Below are 26,918 nucleotides of genomic sequence, written 5' to 3'. Positions count from 1 at the left end.
TGGCCACCTGATGCGAACAGCTGACTCATTGGAAAAGACCCTGATGCTGGGAAAGATTGAGGGCAGGAGGAGAAGGGGACAACAGAGGATGAGATGGTTGAATGACATCACTGACTCAATGGACATGGGTTTGGATGGACTCTGGGAGTTGGTGATGGACAGGGAAGCCTGGCATGCTGCAGTTCATGGGGTTGCAAAGAGTCGTACACGACTGAGCAACTGAACTGAACTGAGAGTATTTTTTTACTCTAGGGTTTGTTTAGTGAAGTGAAAGTTGTTCAGTTGTGTCCAACTCTTTGTGACCCAGTGGACTAAACAGTCCATGAAATTATCCAGGCAAGAGTACTGGAGTGGGTAGCCTTTCCCTTCTTCAGGGGACCTTCCCATCCTGGGAATCAACCCAGGTCTCCCTCATTGTAGGCGGATTCTTTACCAGCTGAGTCACCAGGGAAGCCCTGGTTTGCTTACTTCTGTACTAAAATATGAATGGGAGAGCCCTGGTGGCTCAGGGGTAAAGAATCTACCTGCCAGTGCAGGAGGCATGGGTTCAGTCTCTGGGAAATCCCATGGATAGAGGAGCCTGGCAGGCTACATCCATGGGATCACACAAGAGTCAGACACAAGTTAGCGACTAAACAACAAAACAAAAAAATACGAGGATTCTGGAATTTCAAATGAATTACCTTTTTTCAACAAAGAAGACCTCTGGTCAGAACTTTGGATAGTTTTCAGGAAAAACAAACAAACAAAAATGAAAAATGTCATGTTATTTTATGTAACAGTTGTATGTTCTTAGGCTATTCTTAGCATGTTTACTAATCTTTGATTTTTTTTTTTCTTTCAGATTATCAGTATTTAAACAGACCACATCATGCGTGAGTACAAGCTAGTGGTCCTTGGTTCAGGAGGCGTGGGGAAGTCTGCTCTGGTAAGTTAGCCAGCTAACTATAATGAATTAATATAATACAAAAAGGATGTTCATATCTTCTTGCCTTACAATTTCTAGTCACTAAAGAGAAAAAGTGGCATTGTTTTTATATGCCTAGTATCTGGCTCACCAGGGGACCCAGACTCATTGAGTAACCATGGATGTGTATTTTTATAATGGTGGCTCTTCTTCTTTCATTTACCAAATATTTATTAACTATCTATAATATGGCAAACATTAGTGTTTGTGATTTAAAAGAAAGAAATTATTCTCATTTCTAAGGAATTTACTTTCTAGTGGGGAAAACTGATCATTAAAGGTACCAGTGGAATAATTCCTATCCTACCCTACCCCAGGCTTATGTAGCATAAAGGTCATTTTTTTGTACACATGCTGTATTTATTATTTATTGAGCTTCTACAACATCAGACTCTAAAGTTACAACTGTCAACAAAATAGTCACAGTCTTCTTCATAGAGATAAGAAAGGAAGTTGGAGATATTACAAAAGAACAGAGACTATTTCTGCAAGGTTCAGTAAGTTACAAATAGCATATCAGTCACTTCCTTGGGAATAGAATTGGAAAAAGTGGTAATAAATAGGTTCAATTATCATTACATATGCTTTTGTGTCTTTTGCACTTTTTCATATGTCCATGAATAAAAATAGAAATCCATAGGAATTAGTGAGGTTGTCTAGGGAGGGACTAGAGAGAGAAAAGTCAGGACAGTGCTCTGAGTACCTCTCAACCTTGAAAGAGTGGGTAGGATTGAAGGATCCAGGATGGAACAATGTATCTTTATACTTGGATATAAAGAGTACCTTTACATGACTGTGCAGAAGTCATAACACAGAGGTAGCTTGTTGTGATCAAAGCAGCTTCAGTAGGAATGATGTCATAACCATCCTGGGTAGATTGAAGAGTAAATGAGAGCTGAGGAGATGGAACCACTATTACAGATAGTTGAAGCTGACCATATTCAAGTTGACCTATTTAGTGCAAGCTAAAATAGTGTATAAAATATTTCACTGGCTAGTTGAAGTGTGAATGACATTTGAATCTCAGCTGGCACTCCAGTACTCTTGCCTGGAAAATCCCATGGATGGAGGAGCCTGGTGGGCTGCAGTCCATGGGGTCGCTAAGAGTTGGACACGACTGAGCGACTTCACTTTCACTTCTCACTTTCATGCATTGGAGAAGGAAATGTCAACCCACTCCAGTGTTCTTGCCTGGAGAATCCCAGGGACGGGGGAGCCTGGTGGGCTGCCGTCTATGGGGTCACACAGAGTCGGACACGACTGAAGTGACTTAGCAATAGCAAAAGGGTGAATATGATATGTGACTGTGATTATAAATTTAATACACTCAATAAATTTTAATTCCCTCTTTTTTTTCCCCCCACAATTAGAAAGCATGTTTCAAAACTTTTTAAAATTTATAACTTTTGCCTCTATCCTTTGAGGGCATGAGATAAAAATTGCTATAGATACATAAAGGTGGGTAATAGGAAACACTGATAAATTTTCAGATTTTAGTGAATGAGAATCCATGTCCTTATGTATATGTATCCTGGTTGTATTTTAAAACTTAATATAGTAATTATTTTAACAGTGTAATGTCAGCTGACCGTTTTTAACATGACCACCTCCTTTCATAAATATATTATTAACTATGAATGTGTCCTTATAAGGAAAAACAATGATACTTTATATTTGCATGTTCACCCAGAGTTTTCACATAATTTCACTTAATCTTTACCACTTTGTGACATTAAACGACCTAATAGACGGGCAGGTTTTTCTTCTAAGTCCTTAACTTTTATCTGCTTTTTTTTTTCCTAGACAGTTCAGTTTGTTCAGGGAATTTTTGTTGAAAAATATGACCCAACGATAGAAGATTCCTACAGAAAGGTAAACGTGAAACTTGTATACACATGCTTACAAGTATCCATGGAATAGCTTTTTTGAAAATAGTTTTGAGAAATGATACAGATACTCTGTATCTATTTTAAAAAGTTTCACCAAGACAGACTATTGCTTAACTATAGAGAGCTCTGTGTTCTTACTGATTGTTAATCGTTCTTTAATGTATGCATTTAACGATGGGAATTTTCTGAATGTAGAAAAATTGCATATAAATAAGTATATTTTTTAGGTATATTTTTAATTCTTTTTATGGACTAAAATTAGGATCACTTTATGCTTGAAGTTATACTGTGACTGAAAGTTATTTTTATGTAGTTAAATAACTTCAGAAATATTTCATCTTTAGACTTAAAAAATTCTATATTTGGATTCTGTATAATTCTGTAAGGGGTGGATACCTGGCACTGTACATTTTTATCCCAGCCTATAGAAAGCACAACACCAAGAGTAAAACTGCTAACCATGGACTTTGCATGGTAATGTGTTGATACAGATATAGGTTCATTGACCCTCCCACTTGTACCAGTCTGATACAAGTCGGGTGCTGCTATGGAGGAGGCTAGCAAGGAGCAGGAAGGGATATATTCTGCTCAGTTTTGCTGTGAACCAAAAACTACTTTCTGAAAAATAACACTTATTTAAAAGGAAAATAAATTTCAATAGTTGGTCTTGACAAAAAGTACTGTTGTATTTAATTATAAGACTAGCTAGAATTGTGGCGAACTTTCATGATTTTATTTCCCAAGTATGTTATGGGGTAGAAAAGACAGTGCTGTAAGAAAGCCTGGTAGGCGCCCCCATCCAAAAGATTAAACCTGCCTTTCAACAAATAAGAAAGGGTTGTGTTGTCAGATGTTCTAGAATTTACCTTAAATAGTACTGTAACTCTTGCTGAATTAAGTTCATTAAGCCTACCAGCAGAGCAGTTTCATTATCTGCAAATTGGAAACAAAATTGTGATATTTTGAGAAACCACAGACCTAATCCATTATTCATTGAACATGCCCCCTCACAGATTGTGCAGATTATTATCACATTAGTCCTATAAGTGGTGGAGTGTGAGTTTGTAGAACTGCCCATGGTCCTCTTCATCAATCCTTTATTTGACACAGAAGCAGTTTAAAATAGTCCTTAGGTTAACAAGTTTATTTTTAGAAGACAGTGTTGCATTACTGAAATCTCCCCCAAATAAGTTGCTGGTTAAAGCTTCAACTATAAACAGAGATCTGTACCTTGAGTGCTGAAGCACTTTTCTTAATCCCATATTTATTAAAAATTTTCCAAACCATTAATAGTTGGTACTTTCTTTGGGCCAGCCTTCTCTTTTTCTGTAAAACCCTGGGAAAATAGAATTTAGTACATAAAATTTCACCTTATGCACACAGCTTTTCCAAAGAAGTACCTTTTTGTTAAAGTCTTGAAAACTGTATGAGTTCAGTGTTATTGTGTTCCCTTTATCTCTTCAATTTAAATTTTACTCTGTATTAAATTGGGGGCACATTTTAGTAAAACTTTGACGACTTGAATGTGGTAAGTGGTCAGTTTTCTTTACCCCCAAATCTTGGCTATATTTTGAGCTACTTGGTACTTTTGTGCCTTGTTTTGAAGATAATATAAATATACATACTTTATGCTGTTTTTTTTCCCTTTTAGAACTATACCTGTTAATTGCTGTTTTTCTTAAATTGCAGAATATGACCACTGCCTTCTAATAATAACAGAAATCAATGCTCATATTTCAAGGTGGTCAGAAAAATATCTAAACTCAGCATTAACAGTCCTGGTAGAATGTGTTTGAGACCTCCTATTCTTTATTATACTACCAAGTTAGGTCTCCACCAATACAGCAAACTGGTAGAGAAAGGCTTCCAGTTGTTAATAGGAACTTTGAGTGAAGAGGTGGGAGGAAAACAGACTGACATTTTGGTGTTACTTTTTTATTCTCCTCCACCCCCAACCCCGACCCCAACAGCAAGTTGAAGTAGACTGCCAACAGTGTATGCTCGAAATCCTGGACACAGCGGGAACAGTAAGGATGTTTCTTTCTCTCTCTCTCTCCTTTTTTCTTGTTAGATTTTAATTTGTAAACAGGTTTTTGTCACCTGATTGATTCCTCTGAGTAGAAACAATTGTTCTGATTAAGAACTTAAGTCTCTAAATGTAAAACTTCTTACATTTTCTTACGTGCATTAAACTCTTTGATGTACTTAATGCCCACATATCACTATTAAATTGTTGAGTTCACCTACAGAATCTGTGTGTTGAGTTTCTTTTTTCCTGTATTGAGGTGAGCGTTATGCTATTACTGCTCTTTAAAAAAAAAAGGTATTTAAGGTATTTTAAATCCAGAATTTTAGTTAAGATAGATATTTCGCTGGGCTTAAATAAGACTGTCTCTTGATACCATGGTAATTCATTTATTTTAAAAATTGTTTTTGCTTTTTATTAGCATTTTAACATCTCACAGGACTAGTGATGTAGCAGTGTTTTCTGACAAAAATCTTTAGGATTATTTCGAGCCTCATTTTTCATATCTTTAAAGGAGTATAATGATGATAGTACATTATAGGGTGCTTGTAATGATCAAATGGGGCTTCCCTGGTGACTCAGTGGTGAAGAATGCACCTGCCAGTGCAGGAGACTCAGGTTTAGTTCCTGGGTCGGGAAGATCCCCCGAAGAACTGAACAGCAACCCACTCCAGTATTCTTGGCTGGGAAATCCTATGGACAGAGGAGCCTGGTAGGCTGCAGTCCGTGGGGTTGCAGGACAGTTGGACGTGACTTAGCAACTAAACAACAACACTGATCAAATGAGATGGTGACTATAAATCATTTGGCACAAAATACCTATAATATAGTTAATGAACTCTATGTATTTGCTTTTATTTTATTATCTTCACTTGTCATTACCTTTTTAAGTTTTTTTGTTAATTAATGATGTTTTATTCTGCCACAAAAAATGCACACATTAAATGATTTTCTTTTTTTTTTCTCCATATGTATAGACTTTTCCTGTTAGGCAATGCTCTAAAATGAATGGCATTCTTAAATGTTTTAAGTTGTTTTAAAATTCACAAATATACCCCATTATAATTTTATAAATGGTGAGAAAGTTTCAGATCAAAAAACATGAAAATACTGGAGCAATTAGAGTACAAATTATACCATATTTTCCTGTCCTTTTGTGGGAAAATGGATCTTTATTCCAACAGGAGCCTTGTATCAGCTGAATTGAGGTCTCTCCCTCTTGCCACTTTCCCCAACCCCCAATTTTCCTAGCTTCTGAATCAGCAGTAATTCCCCATTGTTTCCAAAGACCCCAACAGTTAAAAAACTTAAAAAAAAACTTTCTACTTCTTCCTTTCACAGCTTCTACAACTGTGAGGACATTCTTCTTCCTCTTGTCCAAATTAAGGAAGTTTTCCTCCACTGCAGAGATCCTCCCTTATTTTCTCAAATATCTTGTATTTTTCCCATCCTAGCAGTCAGCATGCTGTGTTATAATTTTTTGTATATTTGTCTATCCCCAGTGCCTTGCATAAAAGTTGGAAAGTAGTTGATGCTCATTAGTCTTATTCTAAATCAGTTCTTTCTCCTTTAGGATTGCTCACTTTCTCCAACACTGCTTTAGTCCAAAGTGTTGGTGATTTTGGTATCCAAATAGAATCTGTATGGGTAATAGAGATGGTTTAGTAGCTTGGCTTGTCAGTTTCTTGACCTCTACTCTGCTTCATTCATTCATTCCCATGGTTTTTACCCTAGACTGTATGATAACCAATAATGTAATACCATCCTGAATTTCATTTTCAAGTGTCTTACTCTTCACTCACCATCTTGTTTCTCCAGCTCACTTCCTTTGAAACCCTTCAACTTCTCTGGCATCTGCAGTCTGTTTATTCTAATATCTTTGATTATCCCTCATATCCTCAAGCCCCTCTTTACATAGCTTCAAGCACATGATCTGTCATTCAGAATACATCCCTCACATATATCCTCAGTTCCCTTGACTTTTTCAGCAACCTTTGATTCAGTAGATCATTATCCTTCTCTGTGAAAATTTTATTCATTTGACTTCCAGGAAACAATACTTGCTTGGTTTTCTCCTTGTATCATTCATTGTTTCCAAGTCCTTTCCTGATTTGGCTTCATCTCCCCAACCTGTTAATGTTGGAGGGCATCAGGGTTTACTCCGTGAACTTTTCTGAAAACACTACCTTGGATATCATCTTTTGTAGCACCAAAATAATTTAATTAAAATCTGGATATATAAAAGAATTATATGCAGTTTTTCTAAATCACACAAAAACAAATTAAAGTGAGGACTTCCTTGGTGGTCCAGTGGCTAAGACTGCACCCTCCCCCTGCAGGTAGCATGGGTTTAATCCCTGGTCAGGGAACTAAGACCTGCATGCTACAGTAGCCCAGCCAAAAAAAAAAAGTGGTTAATATTTCCCTTGTAATTCTACAGTTTATTGTTTTTAGTCAGGTAAATAGGAGACAGGAACATTCACCTCAGATTTTCCAGAAGCTGTGTATCATGTCTTGAGTTTCCTGTCACTATAACATGTAATAAAGAATTCAGTAGCTAACTTGTTGTTATTCTGATTTAAATTGTTTCCATTTTATTGTTTCAATTCAGTACATTTAAGGAGTCATATTTATAATTTATTGCATGTTTTTATTATAGGAGCAATTTACAGCAATGAGGGATTTGTATATGAAGAATGGCCAAGGGTTTGCACTAGTATATTCTATTACCGCTCAGTCCACATTTAATGACTTACAAGACCTGAGGGAACAGATTTTACGAGTTAAGGACACAGAAGATGTAAGTATTTCTCTCTATATATGGTGTATTGCCATCTCTCTGTGGCCAAATATAAAGTATCCATTTTCTGTATCAATAGGGACTTGGAGGGTATCTACCTTGTGCCTAAAAGAGGCCTGGTAACCAAAAACAATTTTAAGCTTTCTAAATTTACGTGCAGATAATATACTGAGAGGGTGTCCCAGGTGGCTCAGTGGTATAGAATCCACTTGCCAAGCAGGAGACACGGGTTCAGTCCCTGGGTCAGGAAGAGCCCCTAGAGAAGGAAATGGCAAACCACTCCGCTTGCCTAGAAAATTGCATGGACAGAGAAGCCTGGCAGGCAACAGTCCATGGAGTTGCAAGAGTCAGACACGACTTAGCAACTAAACAACAACAGATATGCCGATGAGATGGTTAGAAATGAAATGAAAGGACATGAAATGAAGGACACGTATGTAAAGTTCCTCTTTTTCCGCTGCACTTATGACCCACCATGTGCTACATGGGTCACAAGTGTAGTGAAAAAAGAAGAGTCAAAGAATACTTGGTAGCAGAAGGGGGACTCAGATTTTGCTTGGAAAGGTGGCAGTTAATTAATGTCAAAAACAGTGTTCAGAGAACATTATCAAGAACCATAAGGCTTTGTTCCCATTTCTAAAATTCTCTCGGTACAGTTTTTACTTAGTTATTTCCTTTGAATTATGTTAAATATTTTAATTAACTCAGTTTTTACAATTATTTTTGTTTTAGATTTTTTTAATGTTAATTTTTTATTGTGGTAAAATATACTGTTTTAGAAAATTTATTTGATGTATAACGTGCCTTTTTGCAAAGATGAAATCTATATTTTACACATTTGTCTCTGTTTTGAATTACAAAGTTCCTTTTCAAAAGTTGTGTAAGTTAGGGTATAAAATTTCATCTGGACCTTCCTTTCTGTTTCTGTGTGTTCTCACTCATTATTGATGGGAACACAGGCACCTGCTCAGCACCATGACTTTGGGTGATATTGTAGGCAGGAGGGGTTTGCACCATATGACTCATGACCAGCCATAACCTAATGAATAGTTCTCTTTCTTCATGACTAATTCATCTAAGAGAGTTCTTTTTTCATAGGCAATTACATGCAAATCACTGAACTCTGATAATGTTAATCTCTTTATCCCATGTAATAAACTAGAGATCAAATCATAGATGAAGACATAGCTGCTCAGTGGCTTTATTTTTAGTCTTACTGTTTCTTCATGTCTCACCTAAGCTAGTTTTCAGATCTAGAAGTAAAACTTATTACTGTGTTGGTTGTGCTGTGTTTTTGACGTTTGTTGGTCCTGTGAGTTGAGGCACTTAACACACACCCAGACCATTGAGTATGTTCTTCTCTGTATTGCAGGCGTTTCCTTTTCCTTCATATTTTTCTACTTGGAATTCAGCCATTAGCATGAGTCCACATAATAATTTTGGGATTATATTCTTAAAATGATTTTAGCAGATCAATGTGGTAGAATCTTGTCCATTTTTTTCTGTCTCTTCCCCTTGCATCTTCTCCCAACACACATACATACACCTTTTTTAAAGCACTTGGTGAAGCTTATGGGCTTCCCTGGCTCAGATGGTAAAGAATCTGCCTGCATTGTGGAAGACCTGGGTTCAATCCCTAGGTTGGGAAGATCCCCTAGAGAAGGGAATGGCTCCCACTCCAGTATTCTGGCCTGGAAAATTCCATGGACAGAGGAGCCTGGCAGGCTACATCATGGGGTCACAAAGAGTCTGACATGACTGAGTGACTTTCACTTTCACTTTTCTTTGGTGAAACTAATAATCCTAACACATTTTAGTTGGTGGAGGGTAGTTGCTTGCTTATCAGAAGCTGAGTAACAAGTATGTTGGTTGCTTATTATATGTCTTTTCCTTTCCACAGGTTCCAATGATTTTGGTTGGCAATAAGTGTGACCTGGAAGACGAGCGAGTAGTTGGCAAAGAACAGGGTCAGAATTTAGCAAGACAGTGGTGTAACTGTGCCTTTTTAGAATCTTCTGCAAAGTCAAAGATCAACGTTAATGAGGTAACCAACAGCTGTGAGGCAGCACAAATAAGTGCCTTTTGAGTTTCCCTTCTTTCAAGCTAACAGTCAAAAACAACTTTTTAAAAAGAAAAAGCAGTGTTCTTTTAAGCAATCTTCATCAGTTTATGGAAAACACTAAGTAATTCCTAGAAACTATATTCCTTCTCTGTATAAAATCACTTTGATGGCTATAATGAGAACATATATACTTACCTTGTCGGCAAAGGGGAAGTTTAAGTTAAAGAAAGTGTATTTTAAATCCTGCTAAGCCTCTAAATGACACACCAGAAAGTGGTGTGTGAAAATTGGCATATCACCCTTGTCTTACAGCAGTTAGCTATGCAGATGTGTGTAAACAGGTTGTAAAATTCAGTAGAAAAATACAGAAATCAAGGTAGTTACTATAATGAACTTATGTTGTACAGAAAGACGTCATGTAATTTGAGTCGTGCTTCCCTTTGGTGTATGACTCGAAGAATCTGTGTGAGTGGATGGATACAGAGCTATAATTCACTCTGTCTTTTAGGCCTGTTAGAGCAGGTGTACAAGGCTTTTTCTGTCCATGACTTAAGCATTCTGCTATCCTGAGAACACAGCTGGGGACAGGAATGCTTAACAAGTGAGCTTGTCTGCCTGAGTGTAAAGGGCCAATGGTTTACTGGATCCCTGAAAGATGAGTGCAGTTCCCAACTGCCACCACCACATCCAAGCGAAATATTAAGAGGTTCCCTTGCTTTTGTTAATTTTAACATCAGGCTTTAAAACAAACAAAAAAATGAAATAGACTTCTTTCCTTTCCTAGTAGAGCAAACGTTCTCATTTGCCAGTGTGCTTGCCATTTATCTTTAGGACTTCCCTGGTGGCTCAGATGGTAAAAGCGTCTGCCTACAAGGCGGGAGACCCGGGTTTGATCCCTGGGTCGGGAAGATCCCCTGGAGAAGGAAATGGCAACCCACTCCAATACTCTTGCCTGGAAAATCCCATGGACGGAGGAGCCTGGTAGGCTGCAGTCCATGGGGGTCACGAAGAGTTGGCCATGACTGAGCCACTTCACTTTCACTTTCTTTTGCCATTTATAGGATCACAGGCAGTCACTAAGAATTCAGCACACCACATAGATGAAAGTTAAGACTGGGTTGGGTTGTCAGAGTCTTCTGTGTGTTTTTGCTTGCCATTCCTCTCCGGCCTTTGGTCCTTTTGGTCTCTTTTTCTTTTATGGTTATAGACAATGACCAAATTATTTTAAACATGTGGTGTGAAAAAAATTTAAGCTTGATACACATCCTCTGTTTTACAAAAATAAAGAATGTCAAAGCTTGCTTCTTAGGTAAAACCAGCTTAAATAAATACATAAAAATAAGAAATTCACAGATTTTATTTATTCACTGAGTATTCATCATGTCCCTGTGTGCCTGGCTCTGTGTTAGGCACCAGTAACACTCATCTGGACAGACACTGGTCATGCCCTAAAGAAGTTAACATACCAATGGGGGAAAAGTTCTGCTGTGATCTTCAACAACACTTACTTCTAATTCACTGCCAAGTAATGAAAGGAAGTGTGAAATGTTTCCTGTTTCAGCTTTCCCTGTTGTAGAATTATGATTTCATAGATGTTATCTTGTAAAACATGGCTAATCATAATTTTAATTTTTGGTTTAGTCTTACTCCTTGAGAATTATCTCAAGGAGATAACTTTGAGATAATACAAGATTGATAGATGAGCTTGGCTAAGGAAATAGTAGTGCCAGGTCACCATCTGCAGCATGATTGGATCTAGTTCCTGCATCCTTGTGGTTATCCTCACTGGTACCCACCCACAGATTTCATAGGGCCCAGCTAGAGCTGAGCTGGGCCAGGGTCCAGGGACCAGAGGGGACAGGAGGCATTTCTTACCTTTCAAGCATTACCTGTTTGTGGGAACTTACGTGCTGCTAAGCCTCCCTCTGGGATGGCCTCCCTCCCTCGGAGGCCTGCATTGGAAACCAGTAGCCTCATTGAAGTCGACTGTTGACATAAATGTTTTAAAACAAAAATAGAAAAATGATACAACAAAATGAAATACATTAGGTGTTTAAGGCTCTTTATTCTTTTGGAAAACATACAAACGTCATGCTAAAAATTCTTGACAGTATAATAACTTGTTTCTTTTAATATTTCTGTCTTGATAGCCTGATAATCCAACTATAGAGTTTCATGGGTAGTTAATAGTTTCTCAGACAGCTAATATTTTGGAAATACATATGTGATCTCTGAGTCCCTGAAGATAGAGGGATCCTACTTTAACACAATTCAGCTCTTAGTCTCAAGTTTGGGGACATTCTGCTTAACTAAATTGCCCTCTTTAATTCTCTACTGTCTATATCGTAGAATATATAATTTTTTAAAACTTGTTTCACATCATTTTGTGAACAAGTTGTGTTCTGAAAGTAGTATATAGCTGTATCAGAATCACATCAGTCTTAATCAGGACTTAATTGTTCTTTGCTGATGCTAGAATAACCATTGGAATCAAGACATCCCAATTGAGGAATGACAGAGGGATTAAGAAATTATTCTGTGTTCCCTTTAGATTTTTCTATAGTTCAGAAAGATGAGGAAGAATCTAGGCTGAGGACTTTCAGCATATCTAACCAAATAACCATAGTTTGAACTTGCCCTCATCACTGAACCAGCTGCTACTGTGAGGTAGGCACCATTTGCCAAAGAAATCCTTGAGGATAATACAACAAAACCAGTTATCATTTTGTTTAGTACCAGAAACCCAGACTGGCTAGCATGAAGAAATGTGCTGTTTTGATCAATTTACTATTTTAGTTTATCCTTTTGTTATTTTTCACTTTATAGCTCATGTATTAAAGCTGAGGAACTAATGAGATTTTGTTTGTGGCTAGATGGGAAACAGTGGAAACAGTGTCAGACTTTATTTTTCTGGGCTCCAAAATGACTACAGATGGTGACTGCAGCCATGAAATTAAAAGACGCTTACTCCTTGGAAGGAAAGTTATGACCAACCTAGATAGCATATTCAAAAGCAGAGACATTACTTTGCCTACAAAGGTTCGTCGACTCAAGGCAATGGTTTTTCCTGTGGTCGTGTATGGATATGAGAGTTGGACTGTGAAGAAAGCTGAGCGCTGAAGAATTGATGCTTTTGAACTGTGGTGTTGGAGAAGACTCTTGAGAGTCCCTTGGACTGCAAGGAGATCCAGCCAGTCCATTCTGAAGGAGATCAGTCCTGGGATTTCTTTGGAAGGAATGATGCTAAAGCTGAAACTCCAGTACTTTGGCCACCTCATGTGAAGAGTTGACTCATTGGAAAAGACTCTGATGCTGGGAGGGATTGGGGGCAGGAGGAGAAGGGGACGACAGAGGATGAGATGGCTGGATAGCATCATGGACTCAATGGACGTGAGTCTGAGTGAACTCTGGGAGTTGGTGATGGACAGGGAGGCCTGGTGTGCTGCGATTCACGGGGTCGCAAAGAGTCGGACACGACTGAGCGACTGATCTGATCTGATCCGATCTGATGCATATTAAGCATAATAATAAGTATGGGCTTCCCTTGTGGCTCAGCTGATAAAGAATCTGCCTGTGATGCAGGAGACCTGGCTTCTATCCCTGGGTTGGGAAGATCCCCTGAAGAAAGGAAAGGCTACCCACTCCAGTATTCTGACCTGGAGAATTCCATGGGCTGTATAGTCCATGGGGTCTCAAAGAATGGGACACGACTGAGTGACTTTCACTATGCATATTAAGTTCTTGGAGGGTTTTGGAGTTGTGTGAAACAGAAACTACCATTTTGTTAATAAACTCTTATGTTTTCAGCTTTCTTAGAAATAAGATAATAGAATTAAATGGTTTGAAGAAAATGGAACTGAGTAGGATGGACCAGAAGGAAAAGAATATAAATGAAGCACTTTTATAGCTTTGAATAAATTGTGTGGTAGTGGTACCCCCTTAACAAATAATTTAGGCTTGTGATCTTGGGACCATTAATTATTTTTTTAATTTATAGTGTAGTTGCTGTATGGGCTTCTTTGGTGGTTCAGACAGTAAAATATCTGCCTGCAGTGTAGGAGACATGAAGGGAATGGCAGTCCACTCCAGTATTCTTGCCTCGAGAATTCCATGGACAGAGGAGCCTGGTGGACTACAGTCCATGAGGTTGCAAAGAGTTGGACACGACTGAACAACTAACACTTCAATTTTCACCTAGTTGCTGTACAATATTGGGCTTCCCAGATGGAGGAGTACTAAAGAATCCACCTGCCACTGCAGGGGACACAAGAATGTGGGTTCAATCTCTGCATCAGGAAGATCCCTGGAATAGGAAATGGCAACCCAATCCAGTATTCTTGCCTAGAAAATCCCATGGAGAGAGAAGCCTTGTGAGCTGGTCCATGGAATCACAGAGAGTCAGACATGACAGCAACTGAGCATGCTCGCTGTACAATATTATGTTTTATAGGTGTATGGTGTAGTGATTCATAATTTTTAAAGGTTATACTCCATTATAGTTACAAAATATTGGCTATATTCTCTGTATTATATAATAAATCCTTATAGCTTATTTTATACCTGATAGTTTGTGTCTCTTAACCCCCTACCCTTATATGGCCTCTCCCGGCTTCTTTATTCATAGGTAACAACTAGTTTGTTCTCTGCATCTGAGTCTGTGTTTTTTTTTGTTCTATTCACTAGCTGTATTTTTTAAATTCCTCATGTAAGTGATATTACACAATATGTGTCTTCTCTGTCTGACTTACTTCATTTAGCCTAATGCCCTCTTAAGTCCAATACATATTGTTGTAAATGGCAAAATTTAATTATTCTTTATTATGATTAGTGGGCTTCCCTGGTGGCTCAGAAGGTAAAAGAATCTGCCTGCAGTGTGGGCGACCTGGGTTTGATCCCTGGGTTGGGAAGATCCCCTGGAGAAGGGCATGGCAACCCACTCCAGTATTGTTGCCTGGAGAATCCCCATGGACAGAGGAGCCTGGCAGGCTGCAGTCTATGGGGTCACAAAGAGTCAGTCAGACACGACTGAGCAACTAAGCCCATGATGAGTAGTATTCCATTGTGTATGTACACTACATCTTCTTTATCCATTCATCTGTTGGTAGACACTTCCATATCTTGCACTTGTAAATAATGCTGCTATGAACATGGGTGGGCATGTACCTTTTCAAATCAGTGTTTTTCATTGGATATGTGCCCAGGAGTGGAATTGCTGGGTCATATGATAATTCTGTTTTTAGTTTTTTATGAAACCTCTATACTGTTTTCCAGAGTGGCTGCACCAATTTATATTCCCACCAACAATATGTGAGCGTTCCCTTTTCTTTACATCCTCACCAACATTTGTTATTTGTATTCCTTTTGATGCTTGCCATTCTGAGAGATGTGAGGTGGTGTCTTGTTGCCATTTTAGTTTGCATTTCCCTGTGATTAGCAATGTTGTGCATCTTTTTATGTGCCTGTTGGACATCTGCATTTCCTCTTTGGAAAAATATACACTTGGCAGAATGTTACTAATTGGTGAACATGGGTGAAGAAAATACTTAAGTTCTTGGTGCTAATCTTGCACCTTTTCTATAAGTTTGAAATTTTTAAAAAATAAAACAAGTATAATTAGGTTTTTGAAGCATAGAAGATTCCGTGAAGAATGTGATTTCTCTTATTTCTTCACTACTAATTCTTTTTATTAACTTGTTATTGAGTATCTAAGAACAAATGTATTTCTTTCATTGTAAATAGATAAGTCCTGCCTTACCCTGACTGAAAATCAGCTGGAGTGTCTGAGACCTGCTGATAAGCGACGAAATACAGACCCAAGAGCAGAAAAATATTTAACAGAATCGAGATTGTTTTATGGAAAAAGGTCTCAAATATTGTTTGAATAAGTACTACTTTTTTCTTGCTTTTATTTAGATATTTTATGACCTGGTCAGACAGATAAATAGAAAAACACCAGTGGAAAAGAAGAAGCCTAAAAAGAAATCGTGTCTGCTGCTTTAGACCCACAGTAAGCAGCAGCTCTGAGCCAGGTAAGGTGCTAAAAGCAGAACAAACACCTTTCTCAGCCTCTTAGGTTGGGCTTTCCCCACCGTTAACCACTTCCCACTTCACCTATTGGGGTATTTCCAGGCTTCTGTAATTTGTAAATGTAAATGTGTTATATAACTTGTAGATATGTTTATCTGTTGGAAAATTTGTCTTTTTCTCAGTGAGGGTCTAGGCTCTCTGAGGGAGGGCAGGAATCATATCTGTTTTGCTCCAAAGCATCCCCAGTACCTAGTATAGAATGGGTATTCAAAAAATAGTGGTTGAATAGATGGAAAGCCTTCCAAGGTCACACCCAAATTCATACTGAATTGAAGTGGAACAGTGGTTCATCTGGGAAAAAGTGAGTTTTGCCCCTCTTTGAATGAAGCAGAAACAAAAGCATATAATGTGCTATTTTATGTCTGGCTTGTTTCACTCAAAAGTGTTTCTAAGACTAATCCTTGTTGCATATAGCAGTAGTTTATTTCTGTTGTATGACTACACTAGCAGTATATTTATGTATTCTGCTATTGATGGACATTTGAGTTCTTCTCAGGAACAAGTATGATTCCTGTGCACTTTCTTGTACAAGTCTTTATGCACATATACGTATATGCATATGCATTTCTGTATGTAGGAATTGAATGACCAGACAGTACACTGTATATGTGGTTAGCTTTAGTGGAAACTGTTAAGTCTTTCAAAGTAGTTGTACCAGTTTACACACATACTAGCAGTTTACGAATTCCACATCCTTTCAAAATTTAGTATTGCCAGTTCTTGGAACTTGAGCAGTTCTGCTGGGTGTGATGGTATGTCAGTATAGTTTTAGTAGTTATTTCCTCTCAGGTATGGGTTGACTTCTTTCAAATGTTTCTTCTGTAGGTCTCTGAGTAGTAGTTGATTTTAAGTAGCACTTAAGTTTTCATTAAGTGAACCCATTGGAGAGAAATTAGTGACAGCATTGAAGCTGCCTATCAAGTGAGAAACCAGGCTGTGTGGGGCCATTTGTTTGTTTGTCTTTAATTATATACTTAAATCCCCTGAACAGTTTCTGCTTATGTTCTTCAACTCTAAACATTCAGTTCAGTTCAGTCACTCAGTCGTATCTGACTCTTTGCAACCCCATGGACTGCAGCATGCCAGGCCTCCCTGTCAATCACCAACTCCTGGAGTTTACTCAAACTCATGTCCATACCATGAAAGAATATTTTCATGAAGTGGGTTTATGATGTAATTTGATGCTAATTATGGGACTGTTACTAAACTTGGTCCACTTAGAGGAAAGTCAGTTGCTCCCCACTTGAGAGTTGGTTGTGCTAACTCTTGTAAGTCCCTTGGGTCCATTTAGTAGATTACCTCTTCCAGAGTACCAAATTAACTAATATGTGCTTCCTTAGAGATATGAACAAATTTCTCTTAGGGGAAACAACTGAGTAATTATGCCCCCTTTTGAAATAAAGTAGAGGGAAAGCAGAAAAGTTCCTAGGTTGCCTCTGGTAGTCAGACTTTGGAAAAACAGCTTCTGGCCGCATGGTTGCTTTAGGCTTTTAGTGAAATCTTGAGTCAGTAGCTATGAATCATCAGCTCTCTGAAGAGGATTATTGATAAAATTGCTGCTATTTGCATTTCTTTAGGGAAGGGTACAAAGATAAAAAGAAAAGAGAACTCCAAATTCCAGTTCCTGTTCTGAAATGTATTTAACTCTTTTATATGACTGCCTCATTTTTATCATTATCTGAGCTGACTCTCACTGAATTTCCAGTTCTCTGAAAATGTCCTTTTAGCTTATGTTTAAAGGAAGAGGTGCCATCTTCTGGCCTATTGTGAATATTCATTCATACACACACTACAGTGTATTACTGTGAGTTTACCTTAGAGGAAAGAAATCTTGACTTAAATCTAGAAATAAGACTTTCATCCTGGTTGCATAAATTCTTAGACTCTGATAGGTAATTCAGCCTTCAATATATTTAATGTTACCCAGGACCTCTGTGCCTATTTGATAATACCAAATAGTAGGTCACTTAGTAATCAGAATACTTTGCAGAGCTATAGGCTTGAAGTGCCATGTTGATCCCATTTAAAAGGTACTGAGATACAGAATAAATTTAAACAGCAACTCTTAAGTGTTTTTAGAAAGAGTATGTGAACCTTAAGGGCAACTTATCTAGCCTTAGCCATTAGGCAAAATCATATTGAAACATGTTAGTCTTTTTCTAATATGTCCTACTTTTGAAAATGGAGGAAAGAAATTCATCTTCAGGAAATTACTCCTTTAACCTAATTTTTTTCTGCTGAATAGTAATCCTTACTTTGAATTTTCTGCCCTTGAAAACAGGCATCAGCTATTTCTGTATTATCTCTTTTTGACCTAGCCTAAATTGGAAGAGGTAACCCTAATATGGAGTTCCCTGGTACTTCAGATGGTAAAGAATCTGCCTGCAATGCAGGATACCCAGGTTCAATCCTTGGGTTGGGAAGATCCCCTGGAGAAGGGAATGGCTAAACACTCCATACCCACTCTAGTATTCTTGCCTTGAGAATTCCATGAACAGAGGAACCTGACGGGCTACTGTCCATGGGGTCTCAAAGAGATGGACATGACTGAACGGCTAACACTTAGTAATACTTACAGCTCTAATATAATAACCATAAAATGGTTGAATTAAAGAATTTTCCATGGAAAGTTGATGCAGCCATGAGTTGTTTTCTTAGTAGAAAAGGAACTTTTAAAAATAAGGTGATAATGGGGTGGAAATCATCACTGTTTTCCTCTGTACAGACAGGACTGCTGGATACATTGTGAAACACGAAATACAATAAAACTGTTTTTAAAAACATTTTAAAGAGAGTTTAAAATAACCTTGTTACTATATCTGTTTAATATATTTAGTTATCTAATGATCAGCTAAAAACATTTCTTTCTATAATACTAGATATCTATTTACTATCATGTTCTGACATTGAGATTAAACATACATATATATATATATGTATATATATATCTGTATCTATTCGATGTTCTAGATTACAGGAATGAAGAACTGTTGCCTAATTGGAAAGTGCCAGCATTCCATACTTCAAAAATAAATCTGAAGAGGCTTCTCCTGTTTTATATATTATGTGAAGAATTTAGATCTTATATTGGTTTGCACAAGTTCCCTGGAGAAAAGAATTGCTCTGTGTATATCTCTTGGAAAATAAGACAATAGTATTTCTCCTTTGCAATAGCAGTTATAACAGATGTGAAAATAAATATACTTGACTCTAATATGATTATACAAAAGAGCATGGATGCATTTCAAATGTTAGATATTGCTACTATAATCAAATGATTTCATATTGACCTTTTTATCATGTTTCCTCCCTGTCAAGCACTAAAAGTTGAACCATTATACTTTATCTGTAATGGTATAGATTATGAAAAAATTTCCCCTCAAACTCATTGCAGCAGATAACTTTTTTGAGTCATTGACTTCATTTTATATTTAAAAAATTATGAAATATCATTCTGTCATTATATTCTAATTAAAATTGTTTGTGCATAATGCTTTGGAAAAATGGGTCTTTTATAGGGAAAAAACTGGGATACTGATTTCTATGGCTTTCAAAGCTGAAATCTATAATAGACTAAACCCACTCTAATATCGCTTCTTGTGTTTTACTGTCAGATTAAATTACAGCTTTTATGGATGATTAAATTTTAGTACATTTTCATTTGGTTTGTGTGTTTTGTTATTGTTTATAGATTTAAGGGCTTTATTTTATAATGACCACATTGTTGTAAATGCAGCAGTAGCTCCTTTCTGACTGGTACCTGCAGAGCACTTGGCTTTAAACCCCTAAGTAAGTGGTGATTTCTCTATGAGCAGACCTCGCACTTTCTGTTCTATAATATTTATTCCTATTATACAGTGAAATACATCATACTACATACAATAATTTTGTATATTCTCTCTTGATCTTAAAGATTGTATCTTATTGAATAAAATATCCCACTGTGTATTATTTTTATATGTAAAAAGATAAGTTTAACACTGTATCAGGGTTTAACTTTTACTACTTCCAGTCTTCCCCAGCTTGTAATTTCATCAAGGAAATCCTTTTGCCATTGTTAATTTGTTGAGTATAAGTCCACCATGAAATGTTATGTAAAATTTTTCAGATTTGCTTCATAGTATTGTAGATTGAAGTATCTAAGAAAAGTGGGTGAAAGTGAAAAAGCATATAAAGGATGTGTCAGTTGCTTTTTCTTCAGCTGTGTAAGAAGCAGTATAGTGGTGGTCATATGGAAAAGGTTGCTAAGTTAAAATTTTTAGCTGGCTATATAGTGGTGCTTTTCTTTTCCTTCCCAGTTTTTTTCCATTTTTTGCAGAAGTTGGGGCTTAAGTAGATCATGGACCTAGAGTGATATGACTTATGTATGCCATGAAGTAGAGCCAAACAGCTCATTAGCCACTTAAGTACTGGAGAAGGAAAGAAGCTTGGGAAACCCTGTGCCTTGTTACTGAATATCAAGGAGACCAGTCCTAGAAAGTCTAAATCATTGCTCAGGGATCTAGACGCTGTCTCATTGCAACTGGGTGTGAAGTAGTGTTCACGCCTTGCTGAAACTTTCCAGGAGTGTGGTCAGCCCCATCAGTTACTAAATTGACATTTCAAGATCAAATTTCAAATGTAAGTTCTGACCAACCTGAGAAAATGTTAAAATATTGTAAAAAATTTTTTTGGAAATTGTATTCTTTTAAGTTTCTAATAAACTTAGTTACCTAATACTTACCTTCTGCTGATCCAGTTATACATATGTCTGGGACTGAGGGGCCAAAATCTCCTAAATGCAATAAATTTGAAAAATAAGCGAAGCATTAGGGCCGGTCTGTCCAGGTCAGTGTGGCATATTTTAAGGTCCTCTAAAGTCGTTCTTCTTTAAAACACACCTCTCAAACATTCCTTTGGACTTAAAATCATAGACAAACATCTCATAAGCGAGCAAACATTTCTAGATATTACCTGTTACACAGATTGTATAGTTATTTGCCAGATTAAGTAGGAATTATTTTAAATAACTCCCAAGTTCCAGTCTGCTTAAGAAGTAGCGTGAACTCCACGTCCTCTGTTTAAGAACATGACAGGTACTGGATTTGTTACATCTTATACAGTCCACTTGGGATAAAGGTAGAATTGTGAAGAAAAATGCCCTTCTGGCACACAGTAGTGTACAGAGCAGGACCAGCTAAAATCAGAGGTATGCATCGCTATCCGAAAGAAATCTGCCATTGCTGAGCAAGAGGGAAAGGTATCCTGTCAGAAAATGAGAGAGGTGTGCTTTTATAATGTCTCTATGTGGAGTCCTTAGTCTTGGTTCCATAAGGGAGGGTACCTGAAAATAGTGGTGTATTTTTATAGCATAAAATTTAAAAGTCCTCAAGGATATTATATGAATCTCATATGGTAAATATTCAAGAACTGATAGCATATTAGTATTTATGACTATTTAAGTATAATAACTTTGGTTATATGAGTAATATTATGATTTAAAGGAGACTTGATGTCATAGTTGATTGTTTGCTCTTTCCCACTTTGAATACAAACAACTTGAATGGCTTAGTAGTGCCCCAATCATAGTTTTAAAAACTTAACAATAAATATGTTATCTATAATTTTACCCTCCACCAGGGGGAGCTTCAGTATCAGTTAACGCTTCTGCCAGCATTGAATTAAAAGTATATATTAAAGCCATCTATTCTATAAACACTGCGTGCCTCACCAAGAGGCAATAAAATGCCTTCCCTCATGAGTTTTTAATTGGACAAAGAAGATATAAGAAATTCATCTGAGATATGAATAGTAATTCACTAGTGTGTCCACAGGGTAAATTCTCTTAGAAATGTTTCGTGATGGATAGTGGTATTACTCTCTTCCCCTACAACTTTGAACTGATCTCTTGCACCTTAATTTGCCATCATAACTGGTGCCTTTTACTCCTTGGTGAAACAGTATGCTTCTTAGAAGTTAGAATATACTTGGAAAAAGTTACTCCTTGGGAATATACTAATCTTTATTACCAACTTTATTAAAATGAGATACTTGGCCTGGGACTGTTTTTTTCCACATATGGACATTCTTCATTTTCTGAACCTCCCAATTGCAAATATTTTGCCTCATTATCCTCATCGGTACATATGTCTTGGCCTGGGACTGTTTTTTTCCACATATGAACATTCTTCATTTTCTGGACCTCCCAATTTCAAATTTTTGCCTCATTATCCTCATAGGTACATATGTCTTTGTTAGCTCATGATCCAATTTTTGTTTTCAGGACTGAGGGACAGAAAGATATAAAGATTACCTTAGTATTTTCCTTCGTAAGCAATCAGTAGAATGTTAGAGGGTGTAAAATACACTCATAAATATGTGTGTTGTGAAACCAAAGTGTGAAGAATTGGTCAGGTATTTGGAGGAAGGAAACAAAACCTTTGTTTTATTTGGGTCTTGTACTTATTTAAGGTGCTACTTAAATGTGTGTTAAAATAAAATAGCCCTTCTTGACTCAGCTCCAGACTTGAAAGGGAAGAGTGGTTTGGTTGCTTGTTCAGGGTCTGGAAAGAGCCCATCTTGCTGGGAAGGAAATGAATGTGAGCTTTGAGGCAGTCTGGCCACCCAACTTTTAGCATTTCTATTCTCCAAAAATGTAAAAAATGAAAATTATTTTTGAAAATGTAGTATCGACATTGCGTTCAACATGGATTTTTCTTAGTACAGCTTTATCTTGGGTTTGTTGAATATATAGTCCATTCATCTAATGCCATATCTTGCTTAAATATTCTTGTTGAGAACAGTTGGAGACTTTGAACTGGGTGCCTAGTTCTGTTTTCTGGGAGACAGCATGAATTCTATTTTGCAGACATCAACAAGAGCTTGTTCAGAAGTTTCCTGTGGTTCTGGGCCCAAGGTGTGACATGCATTTCCTGCTGATCGCTTCTCTTAAGAAGCATGGGCTTGGCTGTTCCTATTGAGGAAAAATCTTAATAAAACTTCCCATTTTAAGCAGTGATGTGACTCTTATTTTGAGGTGTTGTTTTCAATGCACTTTGAAAAGCTTAACCAAATGCAAGTTCTTGTGCCTACTTTCAACCATGTAAAAATTCTTGCAGGGTTTATAAAGCAGAACAAGGTATGACCCTTACAGGCTTATCAGCAAATATTCACTATGCCTCTTTGGTTTGCCAGGTGCTGACCTGCTTGTTGGGAGTGCATCAGAGAATAATACAAACCAAAATCCCTTCCCTTGTGGAGTTTCTGGCAGGTGGCAAAAGGGTGTGTGTGTGTGTGTGTGTGTGTGTAGCACTATGGAGAAGAGAAGGAGAGTAAAGGGGCAGCAGTTTGGGGCAGAGGGAATGTGGTGCTGGTCACAGGTTTAGGTTTCACTGAAGTTACTCTTGCATAAATATTTGAAATGTGCAACCCATATACCTGCATGGGGGAAGAATGGCCTTCCATGCAGTGGAAAGGGTCTGCAGATGCCTGACGTGTTGGAGGACCAGCAAGGAGCCCAGTGTGGCTGGAGCAGAGGGAGCAAGGGGGAGAGTAATAGGAAATAACAGAGGTGGTGGGATTGGGTGGGGGCAGATTTCCTTCAACTTTTACTGAGCAGAATCCATGGAAGGGATTTTGGCAGAGGATATAAGATGTTCTGAGTCAGCCTGCCATCAGGATAACTCTGGCAATTGATTTGAGAATAACCTATAGAGGGCCCAGGATGGAAGCAGAGGGGCCAGTTAGGAGACTGAGTAATCAAGTCTGGAAGTGGAGCCAGCGGAAGTGCTGACACATGTAGAATGTGTGTGAGAGAGAGGAGTCAAAGATGACTCCAAGATTTTTGACTGATAAGGTTGTGAAGGCTGTGACGGGAACAGGTGTGGGAGGGGAGCAGGAGCTCCATGTTGAACATATCACGTGTAAGACTGTGTCAGATTCTAGAGTTGTACATTAGGTGGTTAGATACGAGTCTGGCATTCAGAGAAGGAGATCTGGACAGGACATTTACATTTAATATTTAGGAACACGAAGCTGAGTAGGATCACTAGGATTGATTATTGACAGAAGAGACCCACAGACCCCATCATGAGGTTGGGAGATGAAAAATTAGCAAAGAACACGGAGGTCACTGGTGACCTTGATGGGCCATCAGTAGAGTGGTGGGGGACAGTATCTGGAACAGATATAGAAGAAAATGGAAGCAAAGACAATGGAGATGTCAAGCATGGATTACTCCTAAGCTGGGTGAAACAGTGCACGCGTGTGTGCTAATAGGCACACAGGTGAAGAAGGATAGGAGCATGGGCTGGTATGGTGGCAGAAGGAGAACAGTATGTGGTATAGAAACTGGTAGGTTACAACTAATAAAAAGTACTATAAAGGTACTTTATAAAGTATGTTAAAAGTACCATAAAGGTACTTCATAAAGCAAAGTAGCATGAGAGAGATGCTTTCTGTTCCAGGAGATCTGAAATGCGTCAAGAGAAGGTTTTAAAGGGTGGAATCTTCAATAGGTGAGACTGGGTTGGAATGTTACAGGCTGATTTCAGGAAAAAGCAAATGCAGAAGAGGAACCAGGAGTGATACGGTTTCAGTTGGTGTTAACGTAGAGAGGCTGGAGCCACATGGTGACAGTCATTGAAACAAGTCAGCAACTCGTAGGTTGAGCTGGGCAGATGGCAAGCACACAGCAGCATATGGGTGAGTCCTGCAGAGGCAGGGATACGGAGATCTCCAAAATGGAGGGGATGGCAGCTGCAGGGTGGTACGGCGTACTCTAGGGATTCTAGTAATCTTCCCAGCCTTCATTTCTCACTTCATTTTCCCTCTTTCTCTAATGATGATGATGATCTCAGGCATATGGTTATGATCGTTCCCAAACAAAACTCCGTTTAGAAGGGAACCAACATTAGCACTTTGAGACTCAAAGACGTAAGAGAGGACTGAAGAGTAAAGTCCCTCTTTTTTGCTTTGTATTCTTCTGTTTCACCTATCATAAGTCTGCTCCCCTCAAACCTTTGGTACCTGGTGGGCATGAAGTAAATATTAGTTCACACCTTCACACCCTCCCAAGCGCTCCTTCTTTACCGTTATTTCACAGCAGGAGACAGCAACCCCTCTGGCCCTTCCTTTCTCTGGGGAACTACCATTTGAGTGAGAAGGCTCAATCCACCCCTTTCTCCCCAAGATCCCATCATCCAGACCTTCCCTTGTGGGTAAAAAGCAAAGCCACAACTTTGTAGCCCCTGTTCACCTTGCCTTTTGCATCACTAGTGTCTTTCCAATTGGATGGGTTGGGAAATTTGAAGGAGCCACCAGGATTAAAGGGGTCCCAAGTATGCGGTCCTCCTATTCTGGAGAGTGGGACTTGGAATTGTGGAACTAGGTTGGCAAATTGTGGGACTCGATAGGCACTGGGCCCTGCCTGCCTTCCTGGAAGAGGATGCATTTAATGGAGAAGTTTAAAGAAGATATTTGATCCCTGTGTTCCTGGTAGGGTCCTGAAACCAAGACCAGGAGCTTTGGGACTCTCTGGGCCCTTGAAATCATGGATGCAGTTGTACCTGACCCCTTGTTTTCTGGAATATAAATTGATATACTTGGACTGCAAATCAGGGATTCTGACAGGAGCAGGATTCCCTAGGTCAGTCCTGGCACAGTGCACACAGAAGGCTTCAAGTGACTCATTGGGGGCATCAGGGGCAGAGTTACCAGCCTTGGCACGTCTGCTCAGGGAGCGGAGTCTATGCAGGGATTTCATTGATGTACTCAAACCATTTTGAGGAATCTGTTGCTTCTTGCTTTTAAAAAAGTGTCTGTGCCTGATACCCTCCCCTTTCCCACCACATCTCCACAAACAACTTGAATGCTGCCTTGCTGGCAGCTCAGGCCCTGGGAGACAATGTCTGGAGGGTGGCCAGTAGTAGGACTGGAGGTAGGGAAGGCGCTCAACACCCACCTCTCAGCTTCCTTCCCCCTTGCCGCACCCTGACTCTCCACAGTCACAATGAGGGAAGGAGAATCAAGCAGACTTGATGTCCCCAGGAGGGGTGGGGATCCCTGGCAAAGCAGGTTAAGAGAAACTCCCAGGGTACGCAAGACTGGGGTCAGATGTTGCAAAAAGGGACAAGGAGATGAGCCAGGTCAGGAAGACCTGTGGAGACAGAGCAAGTAGAAAAAGACAGAACTTGGAGGCTGGGGTAAAAGCCATGTCATCCAGGATGGAGCAGACGTGGGAGAAAAGTGACTGCGCTCACCTGCAGGGTCTGAGCCCTGGGTCCCCATGACAGCAAAATAGGGGCAGGGAGCTGGCAGGGAGGGGGGCCGGGGCTCCCCAGACAGTGTTACAATAGAACTGGCCTGAGAAGCCAGTATGGAGATGCCAAAGGAACAAGCCAGGGACCTAGGGCACTGCACAGCAGCTTGGGAGGGGGTTTGTGATGAGTTTGCTCTCATGAAGGTGACATGGGCCCAGCTCCCCTCTCCTGGGGAGTGAACTGAGTGAGATTTGGGCCTGGGTAGGCAACTGAGAGGCTGTGACTGCTGATCTTTTCTAAAGCAAGAGATGCAGGAGCCGGGCTCAGCCCGCTCCGGGGGCTCACTCTCTGAGGGGTAGAGGTCATGTGGAGAGGAATGGGGAAGAGGAGTTGCTGCCCTGGAGGTATTCACAGTCTGGGGTGACTTACAAAATAAGTCCCATGTTTGGAGGCAGGCACAGATACAGCCTCCAGGAAGGGGTTTGCACAGGAGATGCCCTTTAAACTAGCGTGAAAGATGAATAACAAGTCAGCCAGTCTGAGGCAGTGGGTAAGGTAACAACAGGTCAAAGACCTAAAGGCATAAAAAAGCCCAAGCTTGGAACAAAGTGCTCACCTCCCTGGAGCATCAAGTGGGGGGATGAGAAGTGCACAGAAATAAGGCTAAGCAAGTCCGTTGGGGCCTGTAGGGCAGGGCTGGGCCTGTGAACGACCACAGGAGACAGGCCAAGTGAGGATGAAGTCACAGGATCCCAACGCTTCCTTCAGATCCCAGGCAGCGTTTCCTCCCAGCTGTGTGCTCCAGCACCCCCACCTTCCCACCCCACCCCCCCCACACACACACACCCT

General features: G+C 39.1%; 1 protein-coding gene across 2 annotated transcripts in view; it reads left to right on the top strand.

Moving 5' to 3' along the window:
- Positions 1 to 20,554, top strand: part of RAP1A (RAP1A, member of RAS oncogene family) — an 86,497-nt gene extending 65,943 nt beyond the window's left edge. For both annotated transcript variants that reach the window (XM_027536176.1, XM_027536175.1), the window contains exons 2-8: positions 845 to 928; positions 2,771 to 2,839; positions 4,827 to 4,883; positions 7,542 to 7,682; positions 9,583 to 9,726; positions 15,658 to 15,773; positions 18,802 to 20,554. In XM_027536176.1, the coding sequence (XP_027391977.1) occupies positions 872 to 928; positions 2,771 to 2,839; positions 4,827 to 4,883; positions 7,542 to 7,682; positions 9,583 to 9,726; positions 15,658 to 15,744 (555 nt within the window). In that variant the 5' untranslated portion in view covers positions 845 to 871 and the 3' untranslated portion in view covers positions 15,745 to 15,773; positions 18,802 to 20,554. The remainder of the gene's footprint in view (positions 1 to 844; positions 929 to 2,770; positions 2,840 to 4,826; positions 4,884 to 7,541; positions 7,683 to 9,582; positions 9,727 to 15,657; positions 15,774 to 18,801) is intronic.
- Positions 20,555 to 26,918: the final 6,364 nt, after the last annotated feature.

Source organism: Bos indicus x Bos taurus, chromosome 3, assembly GCF_003369695.1.
Source record: "Bos indicus x Bos taurus breed Angus x Brahman F1 hybrid chromosome 3, Bos_hybrid_MaternalHap_v2.0, whole genome shotgun sequence".
In the NCBI taxonomy this organism is placed as follows: domain Eukaryota; kingdom Metazoa; phylum Chordata; class Mammalia; order Artiodactyla; family Bovidae; genus Bos; species Bos indicus x Bos taurus.
The sequence above is the reverse complement of the archived record's forward strand: the minus strand, read 5'-3'. Positions and strand labels throughout refer to the sequence as shown.